Source organism: Oryctolagus cuniculus, chromosome X, assembly GCF_964237555.1.
Source record: "Oryctolagus cuniculus chromosome X, mOryCun1.1, whole genome shotgun sequence".
In the NCBI taxonomy this organism is placed as follows: domain Eukaryota; kingdom Metazoa; phylum Chordata; class Mammalia; order Lagomorpha; family Leporidae; genus Oryctolagus; species Oryctolagus cuniculus.
In genome coordinates this window covers 32,229,203-32,257,063 of record NC_091453.1, presented here as the reverse complement: position 1 = coordinate 32,257,063, position 27,861 = coordinate 32,229,203, and the positions used below count along the sequence as shown (strand labels likewise).

Below are 27,861 nucleotides of genomic sequence, written 5' to 3'. Positions count from 1 at the left end.
TTTCTTCATATAACTAACAATGAGGACTATAGTTTATAAAATTATATTAGCGATTTTTGTAAAATAAGCAATTTTAGCTGTTTTGTCACAAAAACTGTCACTGTGAGGTGATAGATACTTTGATTAGCTTTGCTATAGTAACCATGTTTCTACCTTAGTGTATCCCATAACATGCTGTAAACCTCAAATATACGCAGTGAGCTTTAAGGGGTGGGCACTGTGGCATAGTGAGCTAAGCTGCTGCTTTGGATGCCTGCACCCCATCTTGGAGTGTCTGGAATTCGGGCCTGCTTCCACTTCCCATCCAGCTTCCTGCAAATGCACACCCTGGGAGGCAGCAAATGATGGCTCAAGCACTTGAGTCTTTGCCACTCTTGTGGGAAACCCAAATGGAGTTCCTGGCTCCTGGCTTCAGCCGGGCCCAACCCTGGCTGTTTGCAGGCATTTGGGGAGCAAACCAGGAAATAGAAGATCCTCCTCACTGCCCCCACCCGTCATTCTGAATAAACTTTTAAAAATGCATTTTAAAAATCAACTTCTTGTGAGATGGAAATGCAGAACCTGGATAAGTCTGTCTTCTCAGTGCTCATATGAAATGCTCCTAAGGCAAGCATGCAGATGCTACAAGAAGACAAAGTTTGATTCTGTTTAAAGAGCTAGGATTGTCCTGTTACAAAATGGGTGGACCTGCAAGATGGGAGTCTCCCTCACTGGCTGTGTTTAAACAAGACCTGAGACTGACACTGTGGCATAGTGGTTAAAGCCGCTGCCTGCACTGCTGGCATCCCATCTGGGTGCCAGTTCAAGTCCCGACTGCTCCACTTCTGATCCAGCTCTCTGCTATGGCCTGGGAAAGCAGTGGAAGATAGCCCAAGTCCTTGGGCCCTTATACCCGTAGCATGAGAGGCACAGAAGAAGCTCCTGACTCCTGGCTTTGGATTAGCCCAGCTCTGGCTGTTGCAGCCAGTTGGGGAGTGAACTAGCAGATGGAAGACCTCTCTCTTTTCTTTTGCCTCTGCCTCTCTCTAACTCTACCTTTCAAATAAATGAATACATCTTTTTAAAAAAGCAAGAGCTGTAGATAATCAGCCATATCCACAGGTTCTGTATCTACAGATTCAACCAACTGCAGCTTGAAAATATTAGAAAAAAAATTACATCTGTACTGAAACTGTACAGACATTTTTTTTTTTGACAGGCAGAGTGGACAGTGAGAGAGACAGAGAGAAAGGTCCTCCCTTGCCATTGGTTCACCCTCCAATGGCCGCCGCGGCCAGCGTGCTGCGGCCGGCACACCATGCTGATCCGAAGCCAGGAGCCAGGTGCTTCTCCTGGTCTCCCATGCGGGTGCAGGGCCCAAGCACTTGGGCCATCCTCCACTGCATTCCTGGGCCACAGCAGAGGGCTGGCCTGGAAGAGGGGCAACCGGAACAGAATCCGGCACCCTGACCGGGACTAGAACCCGGTGTGCCGGCACCGCAGGCAGAGGATTAGCCTATTGAGCCGCGGCGCCAGCCAACAGACTTTTTCTTGTTATCATTTTGCAAGAAATATAATATTACATCTATTTACATAGCAGTTACATTGTATTTGATATCATAAGTAATCTAGAGATTATTTAAAGTATATAGGAGGGTGTGCACAGGTTCTATGCAAATACTATGCCATTTTATAGAAGGGACCTGAGCATGTGCAGTTTCGTGTGTATGTGTGGGGGTTTGGAACCATTCTGTTACAGATACTGAGAGATAACTGCAGTCTAATGGTGAGATCCTTGGAGACCAGTAGTTTTCATTTCTGAGTGTACATTGGAATCAGATGTGGAAATTCTTCAAGTACAGATGTCTTATCCATAACCCAGACAAAGGTACAGGGGTGACCCTAGGCTCCTGTATCTTACCTGGTTTCCTACATGACTGAATACCACAGGGGAAGATCTGCTATTGAATAGACTGTTTTATAAATGTGGTAGTTAATTGGACTTGTATTGTCCCTTCCAACTGTGGCATTTTATACTGGCATGAGATCTGGATAAAATGGGTGTATGGCTTTTACAGACATATCTTAAGTATGTAGGAAACACAAGGGGAGGACTTCTACTTGGACAAGCAGGTGGTTTTACCTACTTTTGACTCTGTTTCTGGTGGGCTTCAGAAATCTCACTCTCAGATGGCTCAACGCCAGTGTTCAATTTCAGACAATTCTGAGATTTTGTTCTCAGTGATACAGTGCGAGTTAGAAGAATTTAAGTGATCCAAATACATTAAAGAAATTGAACAATACAATTGGTGGCTTGTATTGCATGCCTCAGGTTAAGTTCATTATATGGCAGACAGGGATTTATGAAATCTGTCTTCCTTACAGTATTCTAATTCTTTTAAAAAATAGTAAAACAGTTATTTATTTATCTGAAAGGCAGATTTACAAAGAGAGAGAGAGAGAGAGGGAGAGAGAGAGAGAGAGAGAGAAAGGTCTTCCATCTGCTGGTTCACTCCCCAGATGACTGCAACAACCAGGGCTGGGGCAGACCAAAGCCAGGAGCTAGGAGCTTCATCTGGGTTTCCCACATGCGTACAGGGGCACAAACACCTGGGACATCTGCTGCTGCTTTCCTGGGTGCATTAGCAGGGAACTAGTTTGGAAGTGGCACAGCCAGGACTCAAACCGGTGCCCATATGGGAAGCTGGCATCACAGGCAGAGACTTAATCCACTGTGCTGGCCCCAATATTTTAATTTTTAGATAAAGATAACTCTTTCACTTGTTCTGGTAAAATTGATCCAGTAAGGTTACTTACTTTTAGGTCTATATGTAAGTCAACAGCACCACATGATAATACATTATAAGGCTGCATTATTTTATTACTGACTGTTAGGTGTTTTGGCAAATCCCTGGGAGAATGTTCTAAAATTCCATCAGCATTTATAGATAGTTATGTCTATCTTCAAAATGTTCCTCTGGTCAAAATCCAACTGTACATTATTGCACAGTGCTCATTTTACCGGCATACAGGAAGCTGCTGGATGGAGCCAATAGGAAAGATATGATATCCTTTTCCTCCAGTAGACAGGCAATGCAAATAATAGGAGTTCTATAGCTACCTCTCTAGAGGTATTTTTCCTGTTTTGCTCCTTCCTGCATGTCACTGGTCTTTGTAGTCCCTGGTCCCTCTACATGTGCTATTTTTACAATGATAGAGATAATGCAAAGGAAAATAACTGCTTCTACAGGTCTCTTAAAAAAGCTGTACTTGTGTGACATTTGACAAGTTATAAAGGGTTTTGATGGAGCATGTTCTCATTGTATTCTTACAACAGCCCAATTTTTTAAGTGAGTAGTAGAGGAATACCTTCCTCTGCATTACAGCTGAGTAGAAAGTTGCATTACAAACCCAGGTCTTCTGTCCCTGAATCCATCAAATTCTTCACCATTGAGCTACCTACTTACCACCAGACAAAATCGGTATGTCAGCAAAAATTGGTATAACCACAACAAAAATTGTATTAGAATTAATTTGCTACAATAAACAAAGACCAAGAGCAGTTTCAATTAAAAAAAAAAAACTGGTATAAAACAGCGGAATAAGCCTGGAGGAATTCTGTTCTTCAATCTTGTGCATGTAGTAAGGGAGGGATACTTCATGGCAGCACTTCTGGAATGCTCAAGTGAGAGCTCAACACATCCTCTCTCCATCACACAGCAATAAAACTGGATAAAATTGTCAAAAATAATGATTTAAGGTCTATGTATACTGGCCAAAGGTCAAATGACAAATTTTAAGAATGTCTACTGAATGTTGGTAAGCACAGTGGGTGTGTATGGCATCTAGGCTAGGGGCTGCTCCCATCTGCATCAGTTCCATATAGGAGAAGACTTCGTCCAAGCAAGTAGAGTAGGCCATGATGACCACCAGCTCCCATTTCTTCCACCAGCACCAAAACTCGACAACTTTTTTTATGCTCAGTTTGTTTTCAATGAGTGAATTCACTGGAGAGGGATAGGTTTTTCAACAAATAGTGCTGGGACAATTGGGTATCAGATGCAGAAGGATGAATTTGGGCCTTAACCTGAGAACATACACAAAAAATGAACTGAAATTGTATCAGAGATCAAAATGTAAGATCCAAGACTATAAGCCTAAATTTAGGAAACATAAAAAGAAATATTCATCACCTTGATTTAGGCAAGTGTTTCCTTTTTTAAAAAAAGATTTATTTATTTATTTGAAAGAGTTGTAGAGAGAGGGAGAGGCAGAGGCAGGGAGATCTCCATTCACTAGTTTACTTCCCAAGTGGCTGCCTTGGCCAGCGCTGGGCCATGCTGAAGCCAGGAGTCAGGAGCTTCATCTGGGTCTCCCATGTGGGTGCAGGGGCCCAAGGACTTGGGCTGTCTTCTGCTGTTTTCCCTGGTGCACTACCAGGGAATTAGATCAGAAGTCCCAGGAGCAGCTGGGACACAAACTGGTGCCCATATGGGATGCCACAGACAGCAGCTTTAAGCAACAAAAGGAAATTGATAAATTAGATCTCATCAGAATTAAAAAAAAAAATTTGTTCTGCCAATGGTACTGTCAAGACACTAAAAGGACAAGCATGGGGCTGGCGCTGTGGTGCAGCGGGTGAAGCCGCCGCCTGCAGTTCAGGCATCCCATATGGGCGCCGGTTTGAGTTCCATCTGCTCCACTTCTGATCCAGCTCTCTGCTGTGGCCTGGGAAAGCAATGGAGGATGGCCCAAGTCCTTGGGCCCCTGCACCCACGTGGGAGACCTGGAAGAAGCTCCTGGCTCCTGGCTTCGGATCAGCTCAGCTCCAGCTGTTGCAGCCATCTGGGGAGTGAACCAGCGGATGAAAGACCTCTCTCTCTCTGCCTCTCCTTCTCTCTCTGTGTAACTCTGACTTTCAAGTAAATAAATATTTCAAGTAAATGAATTAAAAAAAAAGAACAAGCCACAAACTAGGGGGAAATGTTTTCAAATCACGTATCTGACAAAGGACTTGTATCTAGAATATTTCAGGAACTCTCAAAACATAATTGTAAGAAAACAAACAACCCAATTCTAAAAAACAGGCAAAGGACATGAAGAAACACTTCTTCAAAGAAGATGTTAGGATGGCCAATAATCACATGAAAAGATATTCAGAATCATTTGCAACTAGGGAAATGCAAATGGAAAGTATGTCAAAACATCACTACATACCTGTTAAAGTGGCCAAAATGAGGCTGGTAATACCAAATGTTGATGAGGATGTGGAGCAATTAGAACTCTTGTACACTGCTATGGGGTTGGGTATTGCAGTGATATAGTTACTCTGGAGAATGCTTTGGCAGTTTCTTATAAAGTTAAACATACACTTGCCTGTGACTGAGCAGTCCCACTCTGGGTATTTACCCTGGAGGAATGAAACACTTTTACATAATGACCTGTTCATGGGTGTTCATGGCAACTCAGATATCCAAACGCTGGAGACAAGTCAGTTGTCCCTCAGTGGGTAAGTGAATAGCTCAAGTCTGGTACCTCCATACAATGGAGAACTCCTAAGTGCTAAAAGGAATGACGCACTACTTCGCACTTGGATGAATCTCAGAGTCATTATGCGGAGAAGCCAGTTTCAAAAGGTTATATACTCTAGGGTTTTATTTATTTAGCCTTCTGGAAAAAACTCCAGTAATGGAAAACAGGTCAGTGGTTACTGGGGTTATAGGTTGGGTGAATGTGGAAGTATAAAGAGATAGTACAATGGAGTTTTGGGGGATTGAAAGAACTATTCAGGATCCTTCTTGTAGTGGTGTTACCAAGAATCTATATATGTGTTAACATTCATAAAGCTATATACCCAAGGAAAAAAATAAATTATATAACAATTTAAAAAGTAAAAAAAATGGGACCAGCACTGTGGCGTAGCAGGTAAAGTTTCCACCTCTGACCCTGGCATCCTATATGGGTGCTGGTTCATGTCCCAGCAGCCACACTTCCAATCCAGCTCCCTACTGATGGCCTGGGAAAGCAATAGAAGATGGCCCAAGTGCTTGGGCCCCTGTACCCATGTGGGAGACCTGGAAGAAGCTCCTGGGTCCTGGCTTCAGATCCGCCCAGCTCTGACTGTTGCAGCTGTTTGGGGAGTGAACCAGCAGATGGAAGATCTCTGTCTCTGTCTCTGTCTCTCCCTCTCTCTGTTACTGTGCCTTTCAAATAAATAAAAATAAATCCTTTTTTAAAAGTTAAAAGTTTAGGGGCCAGCACTGTAGCGCAGTGGCTTAACTCCCTGCCCTGAAGCGCCGGCATCCCATATGGGCGCCAGTTCGAGACTCAGCTGCTCCTCTTCTGATCCAGCTCTCTACTATGGCCTGGGAAAGCAGTAGGAGATGGCCCAAGTCCTTGGGCCCCTGCACCCATGTGGGAGACCCGGAAGAAGCTCCTGGCTTCAGATCAGCGCAGCTCTGGCAGTTACGGCCAATTGGGGAGTGAACCCTCTGATGGAAGACCTTTCTCCCTCTCCTCCTCCTCCCCCTCCCTCTCCCCCTCCTCCTCCTCTCCCTGTGTAACTCTGACTTTCAAATAAGTAAATAAATGAATCTTTTTTAAAAAAGTTAAAAATTTAAAAATAAAATAAAATAGGCCACAGACCTGGGAAAAATATTTTCAAGTCATATTTTCCATAAGGCACTTGTAGTCAGAACATACAGAGATCTCTTCCAGTTCAATAAGCTAACCCAATTTAAAACATGGGAAAAGATTTGAATGAATAGACAGACTGTGTGCAAAAGAAGATATGCGTTGGCCCATAGGCACATGAACAGAGAACTCAGCAACTCGAGGCATTAGAGAAGTGCAGATTAAAACTGTAATGAGATACCACTGACATTTTCTAAATAGGCATAATCATAAGACAATAACGAGTGTTGCTGAGCATGTAAACAAACTACGACTCTCATATGTTGCTAGTGGGAATGTAAAATGGTACACAGTTTTCCAAATGGAAAGCAATGTGGCAATTTCTTAAAATATTAAACAGAGATTTACCATATGACGCAGAAGTTGTCCTCCTTCTTAGAGAAATGAAACATATGTCCACACAGACTTGTATGCAAATGTTCATAGCAGCATTATTCACAGTGGCAAAAAGAAGAAACAAGGCAAAGGTCCTTCAGCAGGTGAATGGAGGAACAAAATAGGGTCTATCCATACAGTAGAATACTATTTGGTGATAAAAAGGAATGAAGTACTAATACATGCCCTCAACACGGGTGAGCCTTAAGAACATGCTTAATAAAAGAAGCCAGACACCAAAGACCACGTGTATAGGAAATGTCTAGACAATGTGAATCTGTAGGGACAGGAAGTAGATCAGTAGTTGCATGGGGATAGCAGCAGGAAATAGCAAGTGTCTGAAAATGGAAATGTTCCAAAAAATCAAGTTGTGGTGATGGTTATACAACTCTGAATATACTAAACATCATTGAATTGTGCACTTAAAACAAGTGAGTTTTATGGTATGTAAATTGTAACTCAAAAAAATTCATTCAAAAATGTTTCACTCTATATTCAAAACAGGCAACAGAAATATTTTTTTAAAGAATTATTATTTATTTGAAAGAGTTACACAGAGAGAGAAGGAGAGGCAGAGAGAGAAAGGTCTTCCATCCGCCAGTTCATTCCCCAAATGACCACAGTGGCCAGAACCGAGCTGATCCAAAGCCAGGAGTCAGGAGCTTCTTCCAGGTCTCCCACATGGGTGCAGGGGCCCAAGGAGTTGGGCCATCTTCTACTGCTTTCCCAGGCCATAGCAGAGAGCTGGTTCAGAAGTGGAGTAGCCGGGATTCGAACCAGCGCCCATATGGGAAACTGGCATTGCAGGATGGAGCTTTAACCCACTGCACCACAGTGCTGGCCCCAACAACAAAAATATTTTGAATGGATTCTCCTTAAAACTAATCTATCAGTGAACAACATAACTGCATAATAAGTAGCTAGCAAATAGAAAAAAGGTTGAAAAGACAGTAACATTCATTCTCCAAACCAAAGTTACATATATAACCCCCAACCCAAAAAGTCATTGTCACTGCTGAAATCCATTGGATTCTCTTTATTCACTGATTTAGAAATACAATGGTAGTTCAAAAAGTTTGTGGGAAAATTGAATTGAAAGATATATTTATTCTGTTGTTCTTTCCATCTTTCTTAATTTTAGTTTTTGAGATAACATTTTAATTTGTATTAGGATCAAGGGCTTAATGCTTCACTAAACAAAGAGATCAACAAGTAAAAAGTAAAAAAGACCCTAGTTCAGCAGAAATATAGACAAGGCTATACACAACAATCAAATGGAAATAAAGGAAGGAAAGGAGGGAGGGATAACAAGGAGAAAGGGAATATCTTTATATTCTTAGAATTGTATCTATGAACTACCTATGTAGTTCTTTGTATATATTACATTAAGATGAAAAAATATCAGAACAAACACAAATTATTTTAGTGCAAATATTTTTACATCCATAGTTTTTCATAGCATACATGTTCCATGAACTTTTTGAATACCTCATGTACAAATTGAGAATTCCAAATCCAAAAATATGAAATCTGAAATCTAAAACTTTTTGAGTGCTGACATGGTGCTCAAAAAAAATTTCCATTTTAGGGAACAAGTGTTTAGTCTAGCAGTTGAGATACCTGTATCCCATATCAGTGTACCTGGGTTTAATTTGTGTTTCTGGCTCCTGACTCCAGCTTCTTGCGAATGCAGACCCTAGGAGGCAGTGGTGATAGTTCAAGTAATTAGGAGACCTGGATTGAATTCTCTGTTGGGCAACCTGGGCCTTGGCCTAGTCCAGGCTATTGCAGGCATTTGGGAAATGAACCAGCAGATGTGAACTCTCTGTCTCTGTCTCCCTGTTTGTCTTTTTGTCTCTCAAGTAAATAAAATTATAAAAAAATTTTCAGATTTAGGAGCACTTTGGATTTCTGGATTCAGGATGCTTATCTGGTAAAGTATACAAATATTGCAAAATCTGAAAGCTCTGAAATTTGAAACAAGTATGCTTGTAAGCATTTTGGATAATGGATACCCAGCCTATAGCTTTCACCATCATCAACACTGTGAAACAAGAAGCTTTTTGTTCTCAGAATTTCAGATGAAAATTGAGAACTCAGAACAGCTCTACTGCGATCTGGACAACTGTATAATGATGACCACACTGATCTGGTGATCATCTCCCCTCAGTAGCTCACATAAGAAGCGGCAAGGCCTCACTACAGGAGAATGGTACATCCATGCACCTGTTTCCTTCCTCCTTAACAAAGACTGACTAATATAGACATGTAAATATTGCAGCTGGTGGGTGGCAGTCTCAAATTACACCTGACTGAGTGTCCACTTGGTCAACTGTTTTCCCAGCCAGCCGCAGTCACAGAAGGGAAACTGACACCACCCTAAGGGGGGCTGCTTTCTTTAATGACCTCATGGGATTTTATACCACGTTTCATTTGTCGTTGTATTGCTACCAAATTTTGGATGGGCACTTACATAAACTGTATATACAGAATTTTGTTTCTTTCTGGTTATGTCTCTTAAAATCAGAAAACTTGGCAAGTGTAAATCATCAGCATACTTTAGTAATATAATTTTGAAGTGATTTTTTTTTGTACCCACAAGTTGAAATAGTCTGGGATTTTTGTACCTTTGGAATTATTATTTTAAGCCATATCAAATGTCAAAGAAGTTTCATCCATATTTGCCTCTATGAAAGCTCAAAACTAAATTCTTTCCTGACATGAGTTGTATCTATGAAATTACTGATTCTTAATCAGGTGCCATATTAGCTGCTATTTTTTTAAAGATTTTATTTATTTATTTGAGAGATAGAGTTACAGACAGTGAGAGGGAGAGACACAGAGAAAGGTGTTCCTTCTGTTGGTTCATTCCCCAAATGGCCGCAACTGCTGGAGCTGCGCTGATCTGAAGTCAGGAGCCAGGTGCTTCCTCCTGGTCTCCCATGCAGGTGCAGGGCCCAAACACTTGGGCCATCCTCCATTGCTTTCCCAGGCCATAGCAGAGAGCTGGATCAGAAGAGGAGCAGCTGGGACTCGAACCGGTACCCATATGGGATGCCGGTGCTGCAGGCGGAGGATTAACCTACTGTGCCACAGTACCGGCCCCAAGATGCTGTTTGTTTTTTTTGTTTTTTTTGTTTTTTTTTTTTTTTTCTGGCCCACGTGCGTAGATTATTTTCTCTTTGAATGTAGACCATATTACTGTTGACCCAATCAAATAATCAGTGCCTCTGTTGCTCTCCATTGCTTTTTCTGAGTACTGAACTTTCTGAGATTTTTTTTTAAATTCTGTTTGCTTTAATTCTTTATAGTTACAACTTGTTTACAGAATTATGCTGTTCATGCTTTTTCCAAGTCATTTCCCTCCAAGATACCCCTCTGCAGTCCCAATATCCTATTTTTTTCTTCAAGTGGAACATGATAAATGTGAACCTGATATCATGCCCTGGAATGCAGTGGTTATGCACATGACTCTAACATGTTTGCACAGTTTTCAGACTCTACCTTAGATTAGTGGTGCACTCTGAGGCTTGATATATTTGCGGTCAAAACTTTCAGGACAGGGTTAACTTTGTATCTTTGCCATGGTAGTTTATGTTGCCATGCTTTTTTTGTTAAAGATTTATTCATTTATTTGAAAGTCAGAGTTACAGAGAGGCAGAGGGAGGGAGAGAGAGGGGTCTTCCATCTGCTGGTTCACTCCCCAAATGGCCGCAACTGGGCTGATTCCAAGCCAGGAGCCAGGAGTTTCTTCCTGGTGTCCCACATGGGTGCACCTAGGGGCCCTAGGACTTGGGCCATCTTCTACTTCCATCTCTTCCAGAGAGCTGGATTGGAAGTGGAGCAGCCAGGACTTGAACCGGCTCCAATATGGGATGCTGGCACTGCAGGCAGTGTCTTTACCTGCTACGCCATAGCCCCTGTTGACATGCTTTAACCACTAGGGAGTTATCACCTTCATTGCCTCTCTTTAATCTTTTATATAGGCACATGGGGCCTAGGGCAGAGAGGGAAAAGATTTCTAACTTTTAAAGAACAGAGTATTCATCCTCCTATAACAGTTTTATATGTGATGGCAGTGGTTACTGGGAGAGAGTTTGAGGGCATTTCTTGTAATTGAAGAATCTGACTACAAATAGAAAGCTGCTCTTTCATTAGAATAGCATTTATTGTGAGAACCCAGTGCTAGTGTGGCTTAGTCTTCCTGGTATCTCTGCTAATGAGGTTGGTAAAGTCAAGAAATAGTGAGTTACATAAAACAGGTTTTGATTTGGGAGAAAGATAAGAGTAGTCTTTCTCAAGTGTCTTATTTTTTTCTCTTGATGAAAACATTAAAAATCTTCCATTAATTTTTCAGAGAGAGAGCGAGAGAGCGAGAGCGCGCGCGAGAGTGAGCGAGAATATGAATATATTACATCCACTAGTTCACTGCAACAGGCAACAGCTGTGTCTGGGCCGAGGCTTGGAGCCAGGAGCCTGTTGCTCAGTCTGCGTCTGCTACATGGGTGGCAGGAACCCAGTCACTTGGGCCCTCACTGCTGCCTCCCAAGGTCTGCTAACATTAGCAGCAGCAAGCTGGAATCAGGAGTGGGGCTATGGATCAAATCCAAGCACTCAGCATCTTAACCACTAGCCAAAAAATGCCTACCCTCTGATGAAGACATTTAAGTTAAACTGTGTAGCAGGTACCCTTGTTTAGACTCTAAAGACCATCCTGTATTATGATGAATGTTGAAGGGCCTTGGAATCAGCTTTGTCATGTAAAACTTCATCAGAAAATAACTGCCTAAATGAGAAAGTGAAATGAGAATTAAGAAAAACCACTGTAGAGTTCCATCTGGAGAGGAGAGTGAAGCCCAGGGAGCCCTGAGCTGTCCCACTGCCACCAGGGACAGTTGCAGATTCCATAGGAATGACACCAAGCAAGATGTATTTGTTGGGGCCGGTGTTGTGGCATAGTGAGTAAAGCTGCTGCCTGCAGTGCCGACATCACATATGTGTGCCGGTTCAAGATACTGCTGCTCCACTTCCGATCCAGCTCTCTGCTATGGCCTGGGAAAGCAGTAGAAGATGGCCCAAGTCCTTGGGCCCCTGCACCCACGTGGGAGACCGGAAGAAGCTCCTGGCATCTAGTTTTGGATCGGCGCAGCTCCGGCCATTGCAGCCAATTGAGGAATGAACCAGTGGATGGAAGACCTCTCTCTCTCTCTCTCTCTCTCTCTCTCTCTTCCTCTGCCTCTGCCTCTCTGTAACTCTGACTTTCAAATAAATAAATAAATCTTTAAAAAAAAAGATGTATTTATACACCAGATTGTCACTAAGAAGAATAATCCCCAGGAAGCACCCTTGCAGTATAGGAAATGTTGAAGGAGAAAAGGCAGCAAAGGTTGCAGGCCCTGTTCAGTGCCAGGCAGTAAATAGGCAGCAGGCCCTGACTGTAGTAGATGTTATCTGCACCATGGGGGCCTTCTGCATGCTCACCAGCACAATTACGAGAAGCAAGAGAATGGGAAGAAGAAGAGTGCCCCTCAGTGTCACGCCTCCAGGCACACATGCGGTGCTGCCTGTCTTGCTCTGTGCAGAGACCACAGTGGTTCCAGCCTTCAGTGCAGGGAGAAGTAATGGAGGGCACTGATGACCAGGCGGAAGGAGAATACATAGACCAGTGAGATGGATTACAGATCTCAGTTATAACCCATGAGTCTCCAGGGACCCTCCTCGCCTACGACAGCAGTGAAGAGGAGGAGGAACGCCAGGGAGAAGAGACCCAAGGCCAGCAGCCACCTCAGTGGAGGGACCCCACAACTTCAGTTTCTCTGTGCACACACTCAGAAACCCCTCAACCAGAAGATGGCCAAGAGACTGCCCCCTGCGAAGTCCACTCCAAGGCTGAGCAGCACAGGACTGAGTAAGTGCTGGCTAACCAGCTCGATTGTCACCTGGTGGCCCATCTGATGGCAAGAAATGAATACAAATGCCAGCAAGAAGATCCAACCTAAAGATTGGCAATGTGGACCTTAAATTCTTGTTTTGTCCTTTCACCAGACAATAAGAGCCATCTTCATTGTGGAAGTTCTGCTTTTTTTTTCCCTAAATAATTTTTTTTGGGTAATGACACGCATTTTTTTGAAGATTTTTTTTTTTGACAGAATGGACAGTGAGAGAGACAGAGAGAAAGGTCTTCCTTTTCTGTTGGTTCACCCTCCAATGGCCGCTGTGGCCGGCATACCTCGCTGATCCGAAGCCAGGAGCCAGGTGCTTCTCCTGGTCTCCCATGGGGTGCAGGGCCCAAGCACTTGGGCCATCCTCCACTGCACTCCCTGGCCACAGCAGAGAGCTGGCCTGGAAGAGGGGCAACCGGGAGAGAATCCGGCGCCCAGACCGGGACTAGAACCTGGGGTGCTGGCACTCCAGGTAGAGGATTAGACTATTGAGACGCGGCACTGGCTGAGTCTGTTTTTTTTTTTTGAAGATTTATTTCATGTATTTGAAAGACAGAGTAACAGAGGTGGACACACACACACAGAGGTCTTCCATCCACTGGTTCACGAGACACACACACACACACACAGGTCTTCCATCCATTGGTTCACTCCCCAAATGGCCACAACATCTGGAGCTGGGCCAATCCAAACCCAGGAGCTGGGAACTTCTTCCAGGTCTCCCACATGGGTGCAGGGACCCAAGCACTTGGGCCATCCTCTGCTGCTTTTCCAGGCCATAACAGAGAGCTGGATTGGAAGTAGAGCAGTCTGGACTCAAACCAAAGGCCTTATGGGGTGCTGGTGCTACAGACCAGGGCTTTAACCTGCTGCACCACAATGCTAGCTTCCAAAATGTCTGATTTTTATCACAGACTATAGGCACCCTACTGTCCTGTGGAACATCAGGACATTATGTTCATTTGATTGCATCTTGGTACCATCTGTGATAAAGGAAATAGAAGGGCTAATAGCCTGCTATGATTACTTTATGTGTACATCTGTTATAAAATTGCACTGTAGGGGCTGGCGCTGTGGCATAGCAGGTAAGGCTGCTGCCTGCAGTGCCAGCATCCCATATGGGCACTGGTTCAAGTCCCAGTTGCACCACTTCCAATCCAGCTCTCTGCTATGACCTGGGGAAGCAGTAGAAGATGGCCCAAGTCCTTGGGCCCCTGCACCCATGTGGGAGACCCAGAAGAAGCTCCTGGCTCCTGGCTTCAGATCAGTGCAGCCCCAACTCTTGCAGATGACCGGGGAGTGAACCAGCAGATGGAAGTCCTTTCTCTCTCTCTCTCTCTCTGCCTCTGCCTCTGCCTTTCCTTCTCTCTGTGTGTAACTCTTTCAAATAAATAAAAAAAAACTTTTAAAAAAGAATTGCACTGTACCCCATAAAATGTAGTTATGGGGCCAGCACCATGGGGTAACAGGTAAAGCTGCTGCCTGTGATGCTGACATCCTATATGGGCATCGGTTTGAGTCTCGGCTGCTCCACTTCAGATCTGGCTCCCTGCTAGTGTGCCTGGGAAAGCAGTGGAAGATGGCTCAAATCCTTGGCCTTTGCCACCTGACCACCCACATGGGAGACCTGGAAGAAGTTTCTGGCTCCTGGCTTCGGACAAGTCCATCTCCGGCCATTGTGGCCATTTGGGGAGTGAGCCAGAGGATGGAAGACTCTCTCTCTCTCTGTTTCACCCTCTTTCACTCTGTAGCTCTCCCTTTCAGATAAATAAATACATCTTTTTTTAAAAAAAGTTCAGGTGTTTCATGTTCATCCAAAATTGAAATAAAATATAAAAAGCTTTTTTATATACAATTTTAAAATTGTTTCATATCTGGTCAGGCTGAACTTATTAAGAACCTCATTTTTAATTTATAAGAAAACCTTACAACTAGATTTTTCACAGAAGTCAGTAAACTACAAGTACTTGTTAATACTTGTAACAATAACAATAGTAATAATGTAATACAGACATGCACTTTAGCTTAAAGAACTTCATTTTTCTAGATTTTATACATTATAAATACATTATACATATATCTGATCCAGATCTCTGCTATGGTCTGGGAAAGCAGCAGAGGATGGTCCAAGTCCCTGGGCCCCTGCACCCACGTGGGAGACCCAGAAGAAGCTCCTGGTTCATGGCTTTGGATCAGCCCAACTCCAGCCATTGCAGCCATTTGGGGAGTGAAGTAGTTGATGGAATACCTCTCTCTGTCTCTGTCTCTGTCTCTCCCTCCCTCCTTCCCTCCTTCTCCCTCTCTCCCTCTCCCCCTCTTGGTCCCCCTCTTGTAACTCTACCTCTCAGATAAATAAATAAATCCTTAAAAAATACTATGTATAGGGCTGGTGCCGCAGCTCACTTGGCTAATCCTCTGCCCGCTGTGCCGGCACCCTGGGTTCTAGTCCCGGTTGGGGCGCCGGATTCTGTCCTGGTTGCTCCTCTTCCAGTCCAGCTCTCTGCTGTGGCCTGGGAGGGCAGTGGAAGATGGCCCAGGTCCTTGGGCCCTGCACCCGCATGGGAGACCGGGAGGAAGCACCTGGCTCCTTGCTTCGGATTGGCACAGCACACTGGCCGTAGTGGCCATTTTGGGGGGTGAACCAACGGAAGGAAGACCTTTCTCTCTGTCTCTCTCTCTCACTGTCTAACTCTGCCTGTCAAAAAAGAAAAAAAAGTACTATGCATAGAATTCAACTAAATTTTGTACCCAATGAAGTTATCTTTTAATCCTACTTTTATTATTTTATTTTATTTTTTAAAAGATGTATGTAAACAGAACAGATTTCATGCATTTCATATATACAGTTTTTTTTAGATTTATTTATTTATTTGAAAGAGCTACACAGAGAGAGGAGAAGCAGAGGCAGAGAGAGAGAGGTCTTCCAACCACTGGTTCACTCCCTAATTGGCTGCAATGGCTGAAGCTGTGCCAGTCCAAAGCCAGGAGCCAGGAGCTTCTTCTGGGTCTCCCACGCAGGTGCAGGGGCCCAAGGACTTGGGCCATCTTCCACTGCTATCCAATGCCATAGCAGAGAGCTGGATTGGAAGAGGAGCAGCCAAGACTAGAACCGGCGCCCATATGAGATGCTGCGCTTCAGGTCAGGGTGTTACCCGCTGTGCTACAGCGCCGGCTCCTCATATATACAATTTTAAGCATAGTGATACTTCCCACCGTCCCCCCTTTTTTTTCTTATGATTTTTTCAGTAACATACTTTTCAATTTACTTTATAATCACAGGCTTAATCCTCCACTAAATAAGGAATTCAGCAAGTAGAAAGAGCACTGTTCCTCAGGAGTATAGTCCAGGGCTATAACAGGAATCAAATCTCAAGATGTCAACTTCACTCATATACATTTCTGTGTTCTGCTTTTCATGAATGTTTCAAAGTACTTTTATAGAATATAGTCAACGTTCTTTTTCTCATATAACTTTCTCCATTAATGGCAAATGAGATGGGCGTGCATGCTGCCATTCTGCATTTTTAAATATTGCCACCAAAGAACTGAGTTTAGAGAGAAGTCTGGCATTTTCCTCCTAAGAGAGAATTGTAAAAAGTGGCGGGTAGGTCATGTGTGGGTTTTTTCCACGTTTCAGTCACTTTTACTTGGGTACATTTGACTCATGTCCTGCACCTGGGGAACAACACTCCTTCCTCATTCACGGAATTGAATGCTTATACACGATTTCACTGTTTTTTTCTTTTTCCCTAATGGGCAAGCTCTACTAAGAAGGGAATGAGACTCAGAGACTTCCAGCTGATTATCCTCGCCGGAGCATAGTCACAGCCCCCAAGAAACCAGCTCTCCGTGCCCTGAATCATGACTGCTGAAATTTACATTGCAGTGTTTAGCTTCCCAAAGGGTGTAATTACTTTCTCCATGATACTCAGAGGTTGAAATGACCTAAGCAAAGCATTCCCCTCCCATCCCTTCCTCTGATGTGTGGCAAAGCAAATTTCATTTATAGCAACTAGAAATTCCAGCAGCCTGGTCCTTGCTGGCAGCTGGCAGATGGCAGTGGGACTGGCAGAGGGATGCTGCTGGAGGGGAATCAGAGCTCAGCAGTTCTGCCCTGTGCTGTGCTGGGCAGAAAAAAAAAGTCACTGCTTCTCGTCCCATCTTCCTGCACCAAAAGTCTGAGAAATGGGACACAGGTTTTTAAAGTTCTCAGTGTGCCATAATGGTTATCAGAGGTACTGCCCCACCCTGTCCTCTTGCTGGCTAAGGCACTTAAATCAGGCCAGAATAGTTGGAGCAAAACGCTTTCTGAAGGACAATGCAGTCATTCCCGAAATACACACCCTAAAACCCAGTTGTGAAGGTTTCATCCGCATTTCCTAGTTGCTCAAAATCGACTGTGCCATTATTCCCACATTTTCTGTATCCTTCCTCACTTCTGATCATTTTTCCCCCTTCACTTTGTTTCAGGCCTCATTGTTGGGGTGATCCTGAGATACGGCACCCCTGCCACCAGTGGCCGTGACAAGTCCCTGAGCTGCACTCAGGAAGACAGGGCCTTCAGCACCTTGTTAGTGAACGTCAGCGGGAAGTTCTTTGAATACACCCTGAAAGGAGAAATCAGCCCTGGCAAGATCAACAGTGTGGAGCAGAATGACATGCTGCGGAAGGTGAGCTGGGGACGCGACTGTCCATGCCATGGTTGGTGATTCCCTGACTTTGCCTTGACGTTGTGCAGATAAACCTTTCCAAACGCCTGGAGTAGCAGTGACATTCCTGGCTCGCCATTTTGTTTGGAAGCTTTGGGGCCATGATGGTGAGAGGGAGCCAGCCCTTAACTTGAGCCTTCAGCTTTGTGACCTTCGTGGGCTTGTTAGGATCTGTAGCTGAGGGAGGACCCTGCCTGTACAATGGGTTTGTAATCACTGCTCAGCTTGTTTCTTCAACTATCATTTCCCTATTACCATGTCCCTGGCCCTCACTATGGTTTAAGGATGAGATTGTTTCTTTCTTAACGTAAGATTGATTTTACCGTTAGCCTATTTATTCAATACAAAGAATGTAATTCTTTGTTCTCCATGTTCTATAAATATTTGAGAACTTACTCTCATTGATAATTTATGCTAATGGCTAAATGAACATTCAGGGGAAGAAGAATGTCTTGTTGGAATTTTGAGTCTGGGGTGGATATTTGGTACAGTGGTTAGTTAAGATAATGTTTGGAATGCCTACATGCATATCAGAGTGCCTGGGTTTAAGTCCCAGCTCTGCTTCTGATTCCATCTCCCTGCTAATGTGCACCTTGGGAGGCAGCAGGTGACGATGGCTCAAGTACTTGGGTTCCTGCCATCCACATGGGAGACCTGGATGGAGTGCCTGGCTTCAGGCTGCAGCCTGGCCCGGCTCTGGCTGTTGCAGACATTTGGGGAGTAAACCAGCAGATGGAAGTGCTTACTTTCTCCCCCCACCCCAACTCTTAAAATAAAAATAAGTAAACAACAAATGTATAGAAAAGAAATTTGAGTCTGAGCATTGTTTTCTCACTTGATATTGTTTTGATATCAAAACTACCCCATGGAAAGAAGGGTTATGTATGTCGTCATGCAGGTGATTTCCAGGATAAGCAAGAGGTCTGTAGTAACTAACATGCATTCTATTACCTTGTAGGCCCAGGGCTTCTCAGCAGGAAGTCTTTTGTGTAGTGGTCTAGGAGATCCAGCTTGTGGGGAACTCCTTTTAATAAAGAACAAGGCTAATGTGTATGAAGGCAGGTTACAGAGTATACTCCAAAAAAAAAAATACTGTTTTCAGATCCTCCCCTAATCTTTAAAAAAAAATTGTTCTCAACCTAGAGCATTAAACATGACCAATCTCTGTTTCCCTAATGGTAGTACTAGTGTGCCGTTTGCTCTCACGTGGCATTTCCATAAGCATTGTGAAATTACATGCAACTGAGGAGAGCTACCCAGTGGAAAACCATGCTAATAGCTCTTGAAATGGCAGCTTGTTTTCTTCTTGCTGCATAGGAAAGGGGACACGTGGGAGACCATACCAACCGATTGCCATCTTTTAGATTGTAATAGAAGGTGAGGCTGGCTATTGCTCTCTTTATCCTTACAAAAACTATTCAAAACCCTACTGCTTAAAATGTTGCCACACAAGGCAAAGAAAGATGAGCGAATAAACCAGGCTGAGATTGCTGCTGCTGCTTTTTTTTTCATTTTTTTAACTTTTATTTAATGAATATAAATTTCCAAAGTACGACTTATGGATTACAATGGCTTCCCCCCAATACCGTCCCTCCCACCCACAACCCTCCCCTTTCCCACTCCCTCTCCCCTTCCATTCACATCAAGATTCATTTTCAATTATCTTAATATACAGAAGATCAGCTTAGTATACATTAAGTAAGGATTTCAACAGTTTGCTCCCACACAGAAACATAAAGTGAAAAATAATAGATGATTTTTTAAATGATGATGAAATCAGATCAGACCTATTGTCATGTTTAATCCCAGTGAGAGTCAAGTTGGGAATTGATAATTTCTTTTTTTTTTTTTTTTTACAGAGGATCAGTTTAGTATGCATTAAGTAAAGATTTCAACAGTTTGCACCCCCATAGAAACACAAAGTGAAATATATTGTTTGAGTACTTGTTATAGCATTAAATCTCAATGTACAGCACATTAAGGACAGAGATCCTACATGAGGAGTAAGTGCACAGTGACTCCTGTTGTTGACTTTACCAATTGACACTCCTGTCTATGGCATCAGTAATCTCCCTATGCTCCAGTCATGAGTTTCCAAGGCTATGGAAGCCCTCTGAGTTCTCCGACTCTTATCTTGTTTAGACAAGGTCATAGTCAAAGTGGAGGTTCTCTCCTCCCTTCAGAGAAAGGTACCTCCTTCTTTGAAGACCTGTTCTTTCCACTGGGATCTCACTCACAGAGATCTTTTTGCCAGAGTGTCTTGGCTTTCCATGCCTGAAATACTCTCATGGGCTTTTCAGCCAGATCCGAATGCCTTTAGGGCTGATTCTGAGGCCAGAGTGCTATTTAGGACATCTGCCATTCTATGAGTCTGCTGAGTATCTCACTTCCCATGTTGGATCACTCTCCCCTTTATTTATTCTATCGGTTAGTGTTAGCAGGTACTAGACTTGTTTATGTGCTCCCTTTGACTCTTAGTCCTTTCATTATGAGCAATTGTGAACTGAAATTGATCACTTGGAATAGTGAGATGGCATTGGTACATGCCACCTTGATGGGATTGAATTGGAATCCCCTGGTATGTTTCTAACTCTACCATTTGGGGCAAGTCAGCTTGAGCATGTCCCAAATTATTAACTTTTATTTAATGAATATAAATTTCCAAAGTACAGCTTATGGATTACAATGGCTTCCCCCCATAACGTCCCTCCCATCCACAACCCTCCCCTTTCCCACTCCCTCTCCCCTTCCATTCACATCAAGATTCATTTTCAATTCTCTTTATATACAGAAGATCAGTTTAGCATATATTAAGTAAAGATTTCAACAGTTTGCTCCCACACAGAAACATAAAGTGAAAAATACTGTTTGAGTACTAGTTATAGCATTAAATCTCAATGTACAGCACATTAAGGACAAAGATCCTACATGAGGAGTAAGTGCACAGTGACTCCTGTTGTTGACTTAACAAATTGACACTCTTGTTTATGGCATCAGTAATCACCCTAGGCTCTTGTCATGAGCTGCCAAGGCTATGGAAGCCCCCTGAGTTCACTGACTCTGATAACTTTTAGACAAGGCCATGGTCAAAGTGGAAGTTCTCTCCTCCCTTCAGAGAAAGGTACCTCCTTCTTTGATGACCCATTCTTTCCACTGGGATCTCACTCGTGGAGATCTTTCATTTAGGTTTTTTTTTTCCCCCAGAGTGTCTTGGCTTTCCATGCCTGAAATACTCTCATGGGCATTTCAGCCGGATCTGCATGCCTTAAGGGCTGATTCTGAGGCCAGAGTGCTGTTAGGACATTTGCCATTTTATGGGTCTGCTATGTATCTCACTTCCCATGTTGGATCATTCTCTCCCTTTTTGATTCTATCAGCTAGTATTTGCAGACACTATTCTTGTTTATGTGATCCCTTTGGTTCTTAGTCCTATCATTACGGTCAATTGTGAACAGAAATTGATCACTGGGACTAGTGAGATGGCATTGGTACATGCCACCTCGATGGGATTGAATTCGAATCCCCTGGTATGTTTCTAACTCTACTGTTTGAGGTAAGTCAGCTTGAGCATGTCCCGAATTGCTGCTGCTTCTTGAGGAGGGAAGAAGGCCTTGGTTGACAGGAGGAACATGGGACTGGATGTGAGAAAACCCTTCTGCTGCTTTATACATGACTGGGCTTGGTGAGTTGCCGCAAGTCCTACCATCTTTGGCCTGTTTCCTCATGTTGGGTAGGCATTGTCCAAGGCTCCTTCTCACTTTGACCTTCCCTGCTTTGCACATCAGTCTCATCTTAGCAAAGACATAGAATAAAGCACAGCCTTATGGAACAAATCTGCTTTTCATTAGGCTGATTAACAATCCCCAATTTCTAAAGAAAAGGCTAAGTTTTTAATCATTAGAACAAAGATTTAAAACAATTGAAATAAAGACCAATGAATCTACTGACATGACACAATTCTTCAAAAAGGTTAACGTGTTTGTAGAATGCTTCATTCTTTTCTGGGTATTATAAGACTTTTCTGTTTAAAAGTTTGAGACTGGGGCTGGTGTTATGGCACAGCAGGTTAAGTCACCGCTTGCAATGTTGGCATCCCATATCAGAGTGCTGGTTGGAATTCTGACTGTTTCTCTTCCTTTTTTTTTTTTTTTTTTTTTGACAGGCAGAGTGGACAGTGAGAGAGAGAGACAGAGAGAAAGGTCTTCCTTTGCCGTTGGTTCACCCTCCAATGGCCGCCGCGGCTGGCGCGCTGCGGCCGGCGCACCGCGCTGATCCGATGGCAGGAGCCAGGAGCCAGGTGCTTTTCCTGGTCTCCCATGGGGTGCAGGGCCCAAGCACCTGGGCCATCCTCCACTGCACTCCCTGGCCACAGCAGAGGGCTGGCCTGGAAGAGGGGCAACCGGGACAGAATCCAGCGCCCCGACCGGGACTAGAACCCGGTGTGCCGGCGCCGCTAGGCGGAGGATTAGCCTAGTGAGCCGCGGCGCCGGCCCCTGACTGTTTCTCTTCCAATCCAGCTACCTGATAAGGTGCCTGGGAAGGCAACAGATGATGGCCCAAGTACTTGGGTCTGTGCCACCCCTGTGGGAGACCCATATGGAGTTCCAGGCTCCTGGCTTTGGTTGTCCCCGTTTGGGGAATGAACCAGTAGATGAAAGCTCCCCTTCCCCCATCTCCCTCTATCTGTCACTCTGCCTTTCAAATAAATAAATAAATCTTAAGAAAAGCTTCAGACTGCTTTTCATGTATCAAACCTACAGGTAATTTCAGTCTCTTCAGAGTCACTGAGTTTGTGACTTTGATCTAGGCCACTCACGTAATACAGAAGACTAGTCCCTGAAAAGAGACTTAAATTTAATAGAATTATGTCTATAAAGGATTCTGTGAGAGGATCCAGAACGTTAATAAAGAACCAGGAGAGCATCTATTACTGCAGTTGAACACTTATAACGATGTGATAAAAATCAAGATGTTTTTATTTCTTGTTGAAAAACATTGGCCAGAAGCTTCCTGTGAGTTCTGAAAAATTGCACTGAATGGCTATTTCTTAATATGTATTGAAACGGCACACCAAGATAGTTTTGTTATGAGCCAGAAGTGCTGTGAGGAGAACATTCCAGTCCACAGGAGAGTTGTGGCTGCTCTTCTGGAATGAGTTCATGATTTTTCACATTTATGTTATTTACTCTAAATATTCAAACTTTAGTCAGTGACTTCAAATGGTAAACAAATACTGTAACACCAGTTGATATTAAAACTGGATTTTTTTTTCTTTTTAAAATTTTAGGTGACATTTGATCCAGAGGTATTCTTCAACATTTTGCTGCCTCCAATTATTTTCCATGCTGGGTACAGTCTCAAGAAGGTAAGACGTTTTTACCACCAATTTCTTAAAGCGTGTGACTCTCTGTGCTAATTTACCTGCATAATTTAGTTTTTCTCTTCTCCCAGATTGCTTATTACCATGTTCTGCACCCACTCAGAGACTTCAGTTGACTCATTACCAGTGACTCATTTCTGTTGTAAAATCTGAGGCTCTCATACATTACCAGTGGGAACATTAAATGGTACAGAGACTCTGGAAAACAAGTTGAAATTGCTGCAAGACCTAGAAACGTCCTGCCTAAAGATTGATCTCAGAGAAATGAAAAATTCCGTTCACACGAAAACCTTAATAATGGTGCTGCTTACAGCCTGACCTCATAGATTGAAGACAGATGCCCCTGAGTCCCCTTGTCACTCAGTCATGGTCACAGTGAAGGAGGCTGAAATGGGGAGAGCCTAGGAATCTGGACCTGCCAAGGTTACCTCTTCTGCTCAGAGTAGAGGCTAGAGGAGCCAGAACAGATCCCCCATCTTACCCAAGGGCGTCAAGACTACAAGTAAGGGTCAAGTCTGTTTTCCCTTCCAGAGATCAAGTGACCCCTTGATGTCTTACTGTACCACCTTCAGGGTGCAGGGAATGGGGGAGAGGAATTGGACATAAATCCCCTCTCCACCATGGGTGCTTGAAAAGCAGAAGGCTGTGTGTTTCTGCACATCAGCCTGCCACATCTGTGCACTCACATGTGGAGTGTCCTGCATTTTACTGATGAGGAAACTAACCTCAGAATGATTCATGGTGCGTGTGAGGTTATACAGTGGTATGCTACTGAATCAAGGGTATGCCCTCTCTGACTTCAGGGCCAAGTGGTGTTCCTTTGTACTCTGTTGCTTCTAGGAGCAAGTTTTCTATACAAAAGAAGAAAAACTCGTTTTCCTAACTTAGTTGGGAGGTTGCCAAATTCATCTGAATCTGTGTGTCATTTATTGACATGTGATACATAGATGGTTATTATGGGTGTAAATAATGCTAGTCTTCACTTAAAGGGAGAACTTGGGATCTTCAGGGCCCATGGATGATGAAGAATTCAGTATTTTAAATAGCTATTCTTAATGTATAATCATAGCTGTTTTAAAATGAAACCAAATCGTGGGTTGTGAAAGCCACTCTAATGGTTGATGAACAACTTAGTTTTTTTTAATAACCTCCCCTTTGTCAGCCTTATTTTCTCCAAAGAAAAGCAAATAACAAGCTCTGCCGGTTCCCAATTTAAGTGATTTTGGAAATGCTAACCTTTCAGGTTATCATCTATTAGTTTAGACTATTTCCTTTTAAAATATTATTCACAGAGGCACTTAAATAGTTGATTCTGATGATTGCTATCTCTGATTAAGCCTGTTGTCAATTAAATGTTTAATAAACATTTCCTCCACTTAAATGATGGTCTGTAGATAGCTATATTCAGACACTCTGACTAATACACAAATACCTGTATGCAGACCTGGTTTTTTTTTTTTTTTTGAAAGCTTTTGTTTAATAAACATAGATTTCATAGGTAGAGCTTTTGGAATATAGCAGTTCTTCCTCCCATACCCTCCCTCCCACTCCTAAACCATCCCACCTCCTACTCTCTCTCCCATCCCATTCTTCATCAAGAATCATTTTATCTTTATATGCAGAAGATCAACTCTATACTAAGCAAAGATTTCAACAGTTTGTACCCACACAGACACACAAAATATAAAGTACTGTTTGAAGATTAGTTAATTCTCATAGTACAGCTCATTAAGGACAGAGGTCCAACGTGGGGAGCAAGTACACGGTGACTCCTGTTGTTGATTTAACAATTGACGCTCTTATGTATGACGTCAGTGATCCCCCGAGGCTCTTGTCATGAGCTGCCTAGGCTATGGAAGCCTTTTGAATCCACAAACTCCATCAGTAATTAGACAGGGCCATAATCAAAGTGGAAGTTCTCTCCTCCCTTCAGAGAAAAGCACATCCTTCTTTGATGGCTGGGCCTTTTTTTTTTTTTTTTTTTTGACAGGCAGAGTGGACAGAGAGAGAGACAGAGAGAAAGGTCTTCCTTTTGCCGTTGGTTCACCCTCAAATGGCCGCCGCAGCCTGCGCGCTGTGGCTGGTGCACCGCGCTGATCGGAAGGCAGGAGCCAGGTGCTTCTCCTGGTCTCCCATGGGGTGCAGGGCCCAAGCACTTGGGCCATCCTCCACTGCACTCCCTGGCCACAGCAGAGAGCTGGCCTGGAAGAGGGGCAACCGGTACAGAATCCGGCGCCCCGACCGGGACTAGAACCCGGTGTGCCGGCGCCGCAAGGCAGAGGGTTAGCCTATTGAGCCGGGGCGCCAGCTTGGGCCTTTTTTATAACTTGGATTTTTGTGCGATTACTCATGCTCGTGGCTTGCTAATAGGACTCTGAAAAGGAAAGAACTCACCTCCTGAACCCTTCATTTTGGGCTCGCTCACTCAGTCCCTCACTCAACATGTTAAAACTTGTTGGGGCCAGCGCCATGGCTTACTTGGCTAATCCTCCACCTGCAGCGCCGGTACCCCGGGTTCTAGTCCTGGTTGGGGTTCCAGGTTCTGTCCTGGTTGCTCCTCTTTCAGTCTAGCTCTCTGCTGTGGCCCAGGAGGGCAGTGGAGGATGGCCCAAGTGCTTGGGCCCTTGCACCTGCATGGGAGACCAGGAACAGGCACCTGGCTCCTGGCTTCGGATCGGCGCAGCGCCGGTCATAGTGGCTGTTAGGGGAGTGAACCAATGGAAGGAAGACCTTTCTCTCTGTCTCTCTCTCTCACTGTCTAACTCTGCCTGTTAAAAAAAAAAAACTTGTTGGTAAAGGGGAGAATATAGGATTTTCAAAACCAAGAAGTAAGAATGTAAGACTTAGAATGGTATAGCTAGGAATTAAGATTTTGGATGGAGAGAGGGAGAGGGAGAGAGAGAGAGAGAGAGGAGAAAGGAAGAGAGAGGGGAAGAGAGTATTCTTATCTACTGGTTTACTCCCTGGATATCTCTAATGGCCAGGGCTGGCTGGGACCAAAGCCCAGAACCAGAAACTCAATCCAAGTCTCCCATGTAGGTGGTGGGAACCCAATTGTGCCATCAGCACTCCTCAGCGGGTCTACATTGGCAGGAAGCTGGGGTCAGGAGTCAGGGGTGGAACTCAAACCTGAGCCCTCTGATGTAGGACACAGGTGTCTTAACTCCTCCAGGCGTAGATCCCTGAAGGGCTTTCCACAGCCTGGCATCATCTCCTTTTGTCTCTTCTTACTGTTCTCTGAGGGAGAAAAGTAGAGAGGACTGAGTCAGTTGTGGCTATATTGTAGCCAGCTAAGCATATGGGACTAAAGATCTAGGATTTCACTCAGTACCTCCTGCCCTTCATTCCCCAGAGGGAAGTGGTGGGAATGGAGGAGTTCCGTAGCAGGGTAGCTTATGTAGTGAGAGTGCAGTGCGCTGGGGTAAGGAAACTGGCTGTGCAGTTAGTTCTGGGGCTGCGGTTTAGTGGACATGTGACTGACTTTAGGCAGCTCATGTCGTCTCTCTGAGCCTTCGGTTTCTCTTATACAAGATGGTCCAGATAACACTTTCCTGATGGGGTGGTTGTGAGAATTGGGTGGGCTAACATGTGGGAGAGTACTTTGTGAACTATGAAGTAAGTATACATTTAAGTACAAGGTGTGATACACAAATAAGGAATAGATCTCTTCAAGGTTCAAGAACATTTCAGTTCACATCAGCAGATGTGAATTCAGGATGAGTAATTGTGTGTGTGTCTGTGTGTGTGATTTTAGAATATATTATGAATGTGATTTTGGTGGCAGATTATATTCCTGATTTTTTACTTCGGCTAATGCCATGAACATGAATCTATCTGATGCATATTCAAACTCACCAGGGGATTATCACTCCCAAAGAGAGCTGAGCAGCAGGGCACATCTGGGAGGGAAATTTATTTCTGGATATTTCACATGCTTGTCATTGGTCTCATGCCGTGAACTAGCACTCCCTGACCTCAGTTTGTGGTGGAGCTTTCGGTGGGTTCACAATTGTTGGCTTTTTTCAAGTCTGATTTTTGAAAAAGAATTGGTGTATAAATGTATTAGATTAAGGCCGGCGCCGTGGCTCAATAGGCTAATCCTCCGCCTTGCGGCGCCGGCACACCGGGTTCTAGTCCCGGCCGGGGCGCCGGATTCTGTCCCGGTTGCCCCTCTTCCAGGCCAGCTCTCTGCTGTGGCCCAGGAGTGCAGTGGAGGATGGCCCAAGTGCTTGGGTCCTGCCCCCCATGGGAGACCAGGAGCACCACCTGGCTCCTGCCTTCAGATTGGCGCGGTGAGCTGGCTGCAGTGTGCCGGCCGCAGCGGCCATTTGAGGGTGAACCAACGGCAAAAGGAAGACCTTTCTGTCTCTCTCTCTCACTGTCCACTCTGCCTGTCCAAAAAAAAAAAAAATGTATTAGATTAAAAAGAGACGGACAGTGATTCAGGAGGCAAACATAATGTGTCCATGATACATACAGACAGCGCCCTCATTTGGTGACTGCCAGCATGGCAATCCCTTGAAGGAATCTCTTCTGCACAGCTGGCTTAGGGGCAGTAGGCATCCCTTGACACCTCAGGGCCTCACTCGGGGCAAGCACTGGGGAAGGCTGAGGCCCAGGCCTCAGACCCAGTGTCTTCCATGCAGGCCAGAGGACACCTGCAGCCATTTTTTGGTCATTCTTCTGGTGATTGCCTGGTGCAGGCTGGGTGCTTCCTGTCTTTCCTGGTTGGCAGTTGGCATGCTGGAGCTCTGCCACCTTTTTTTTTAATTTTTAGCTACAG

The 27,861-nt window shown here is 44.1% G+C and overlaps 1 protein-coding gene across 2 annotated transcripts in view; it reads left to right on the top strand.

The window, feature by feature from the left end:
• The window catches only part of SLC9A7 (solute carrier family 9 member A7), a 167,024-nt gene that overhangs the window by 64,806 nt on the left and 74,357 nt on the right, over positions 1-27,861 (top strand). For both annotated transcript variants that reach the window (XM_008272522.4, XM_008272523.4), the window contains exons 2-3: positions 17,460-17,659; positions 22,986-23,063. In XM_008272522.4, the coding sequence (XP_008270744.2) occupies positions 17,460-17,659; positions 22,986-23,063 (278 nt within the window). The remainder of the gene's footprint in view (positions 1-17,459; positions 17,660-22,985; positions 23,064-27,861) is intronic.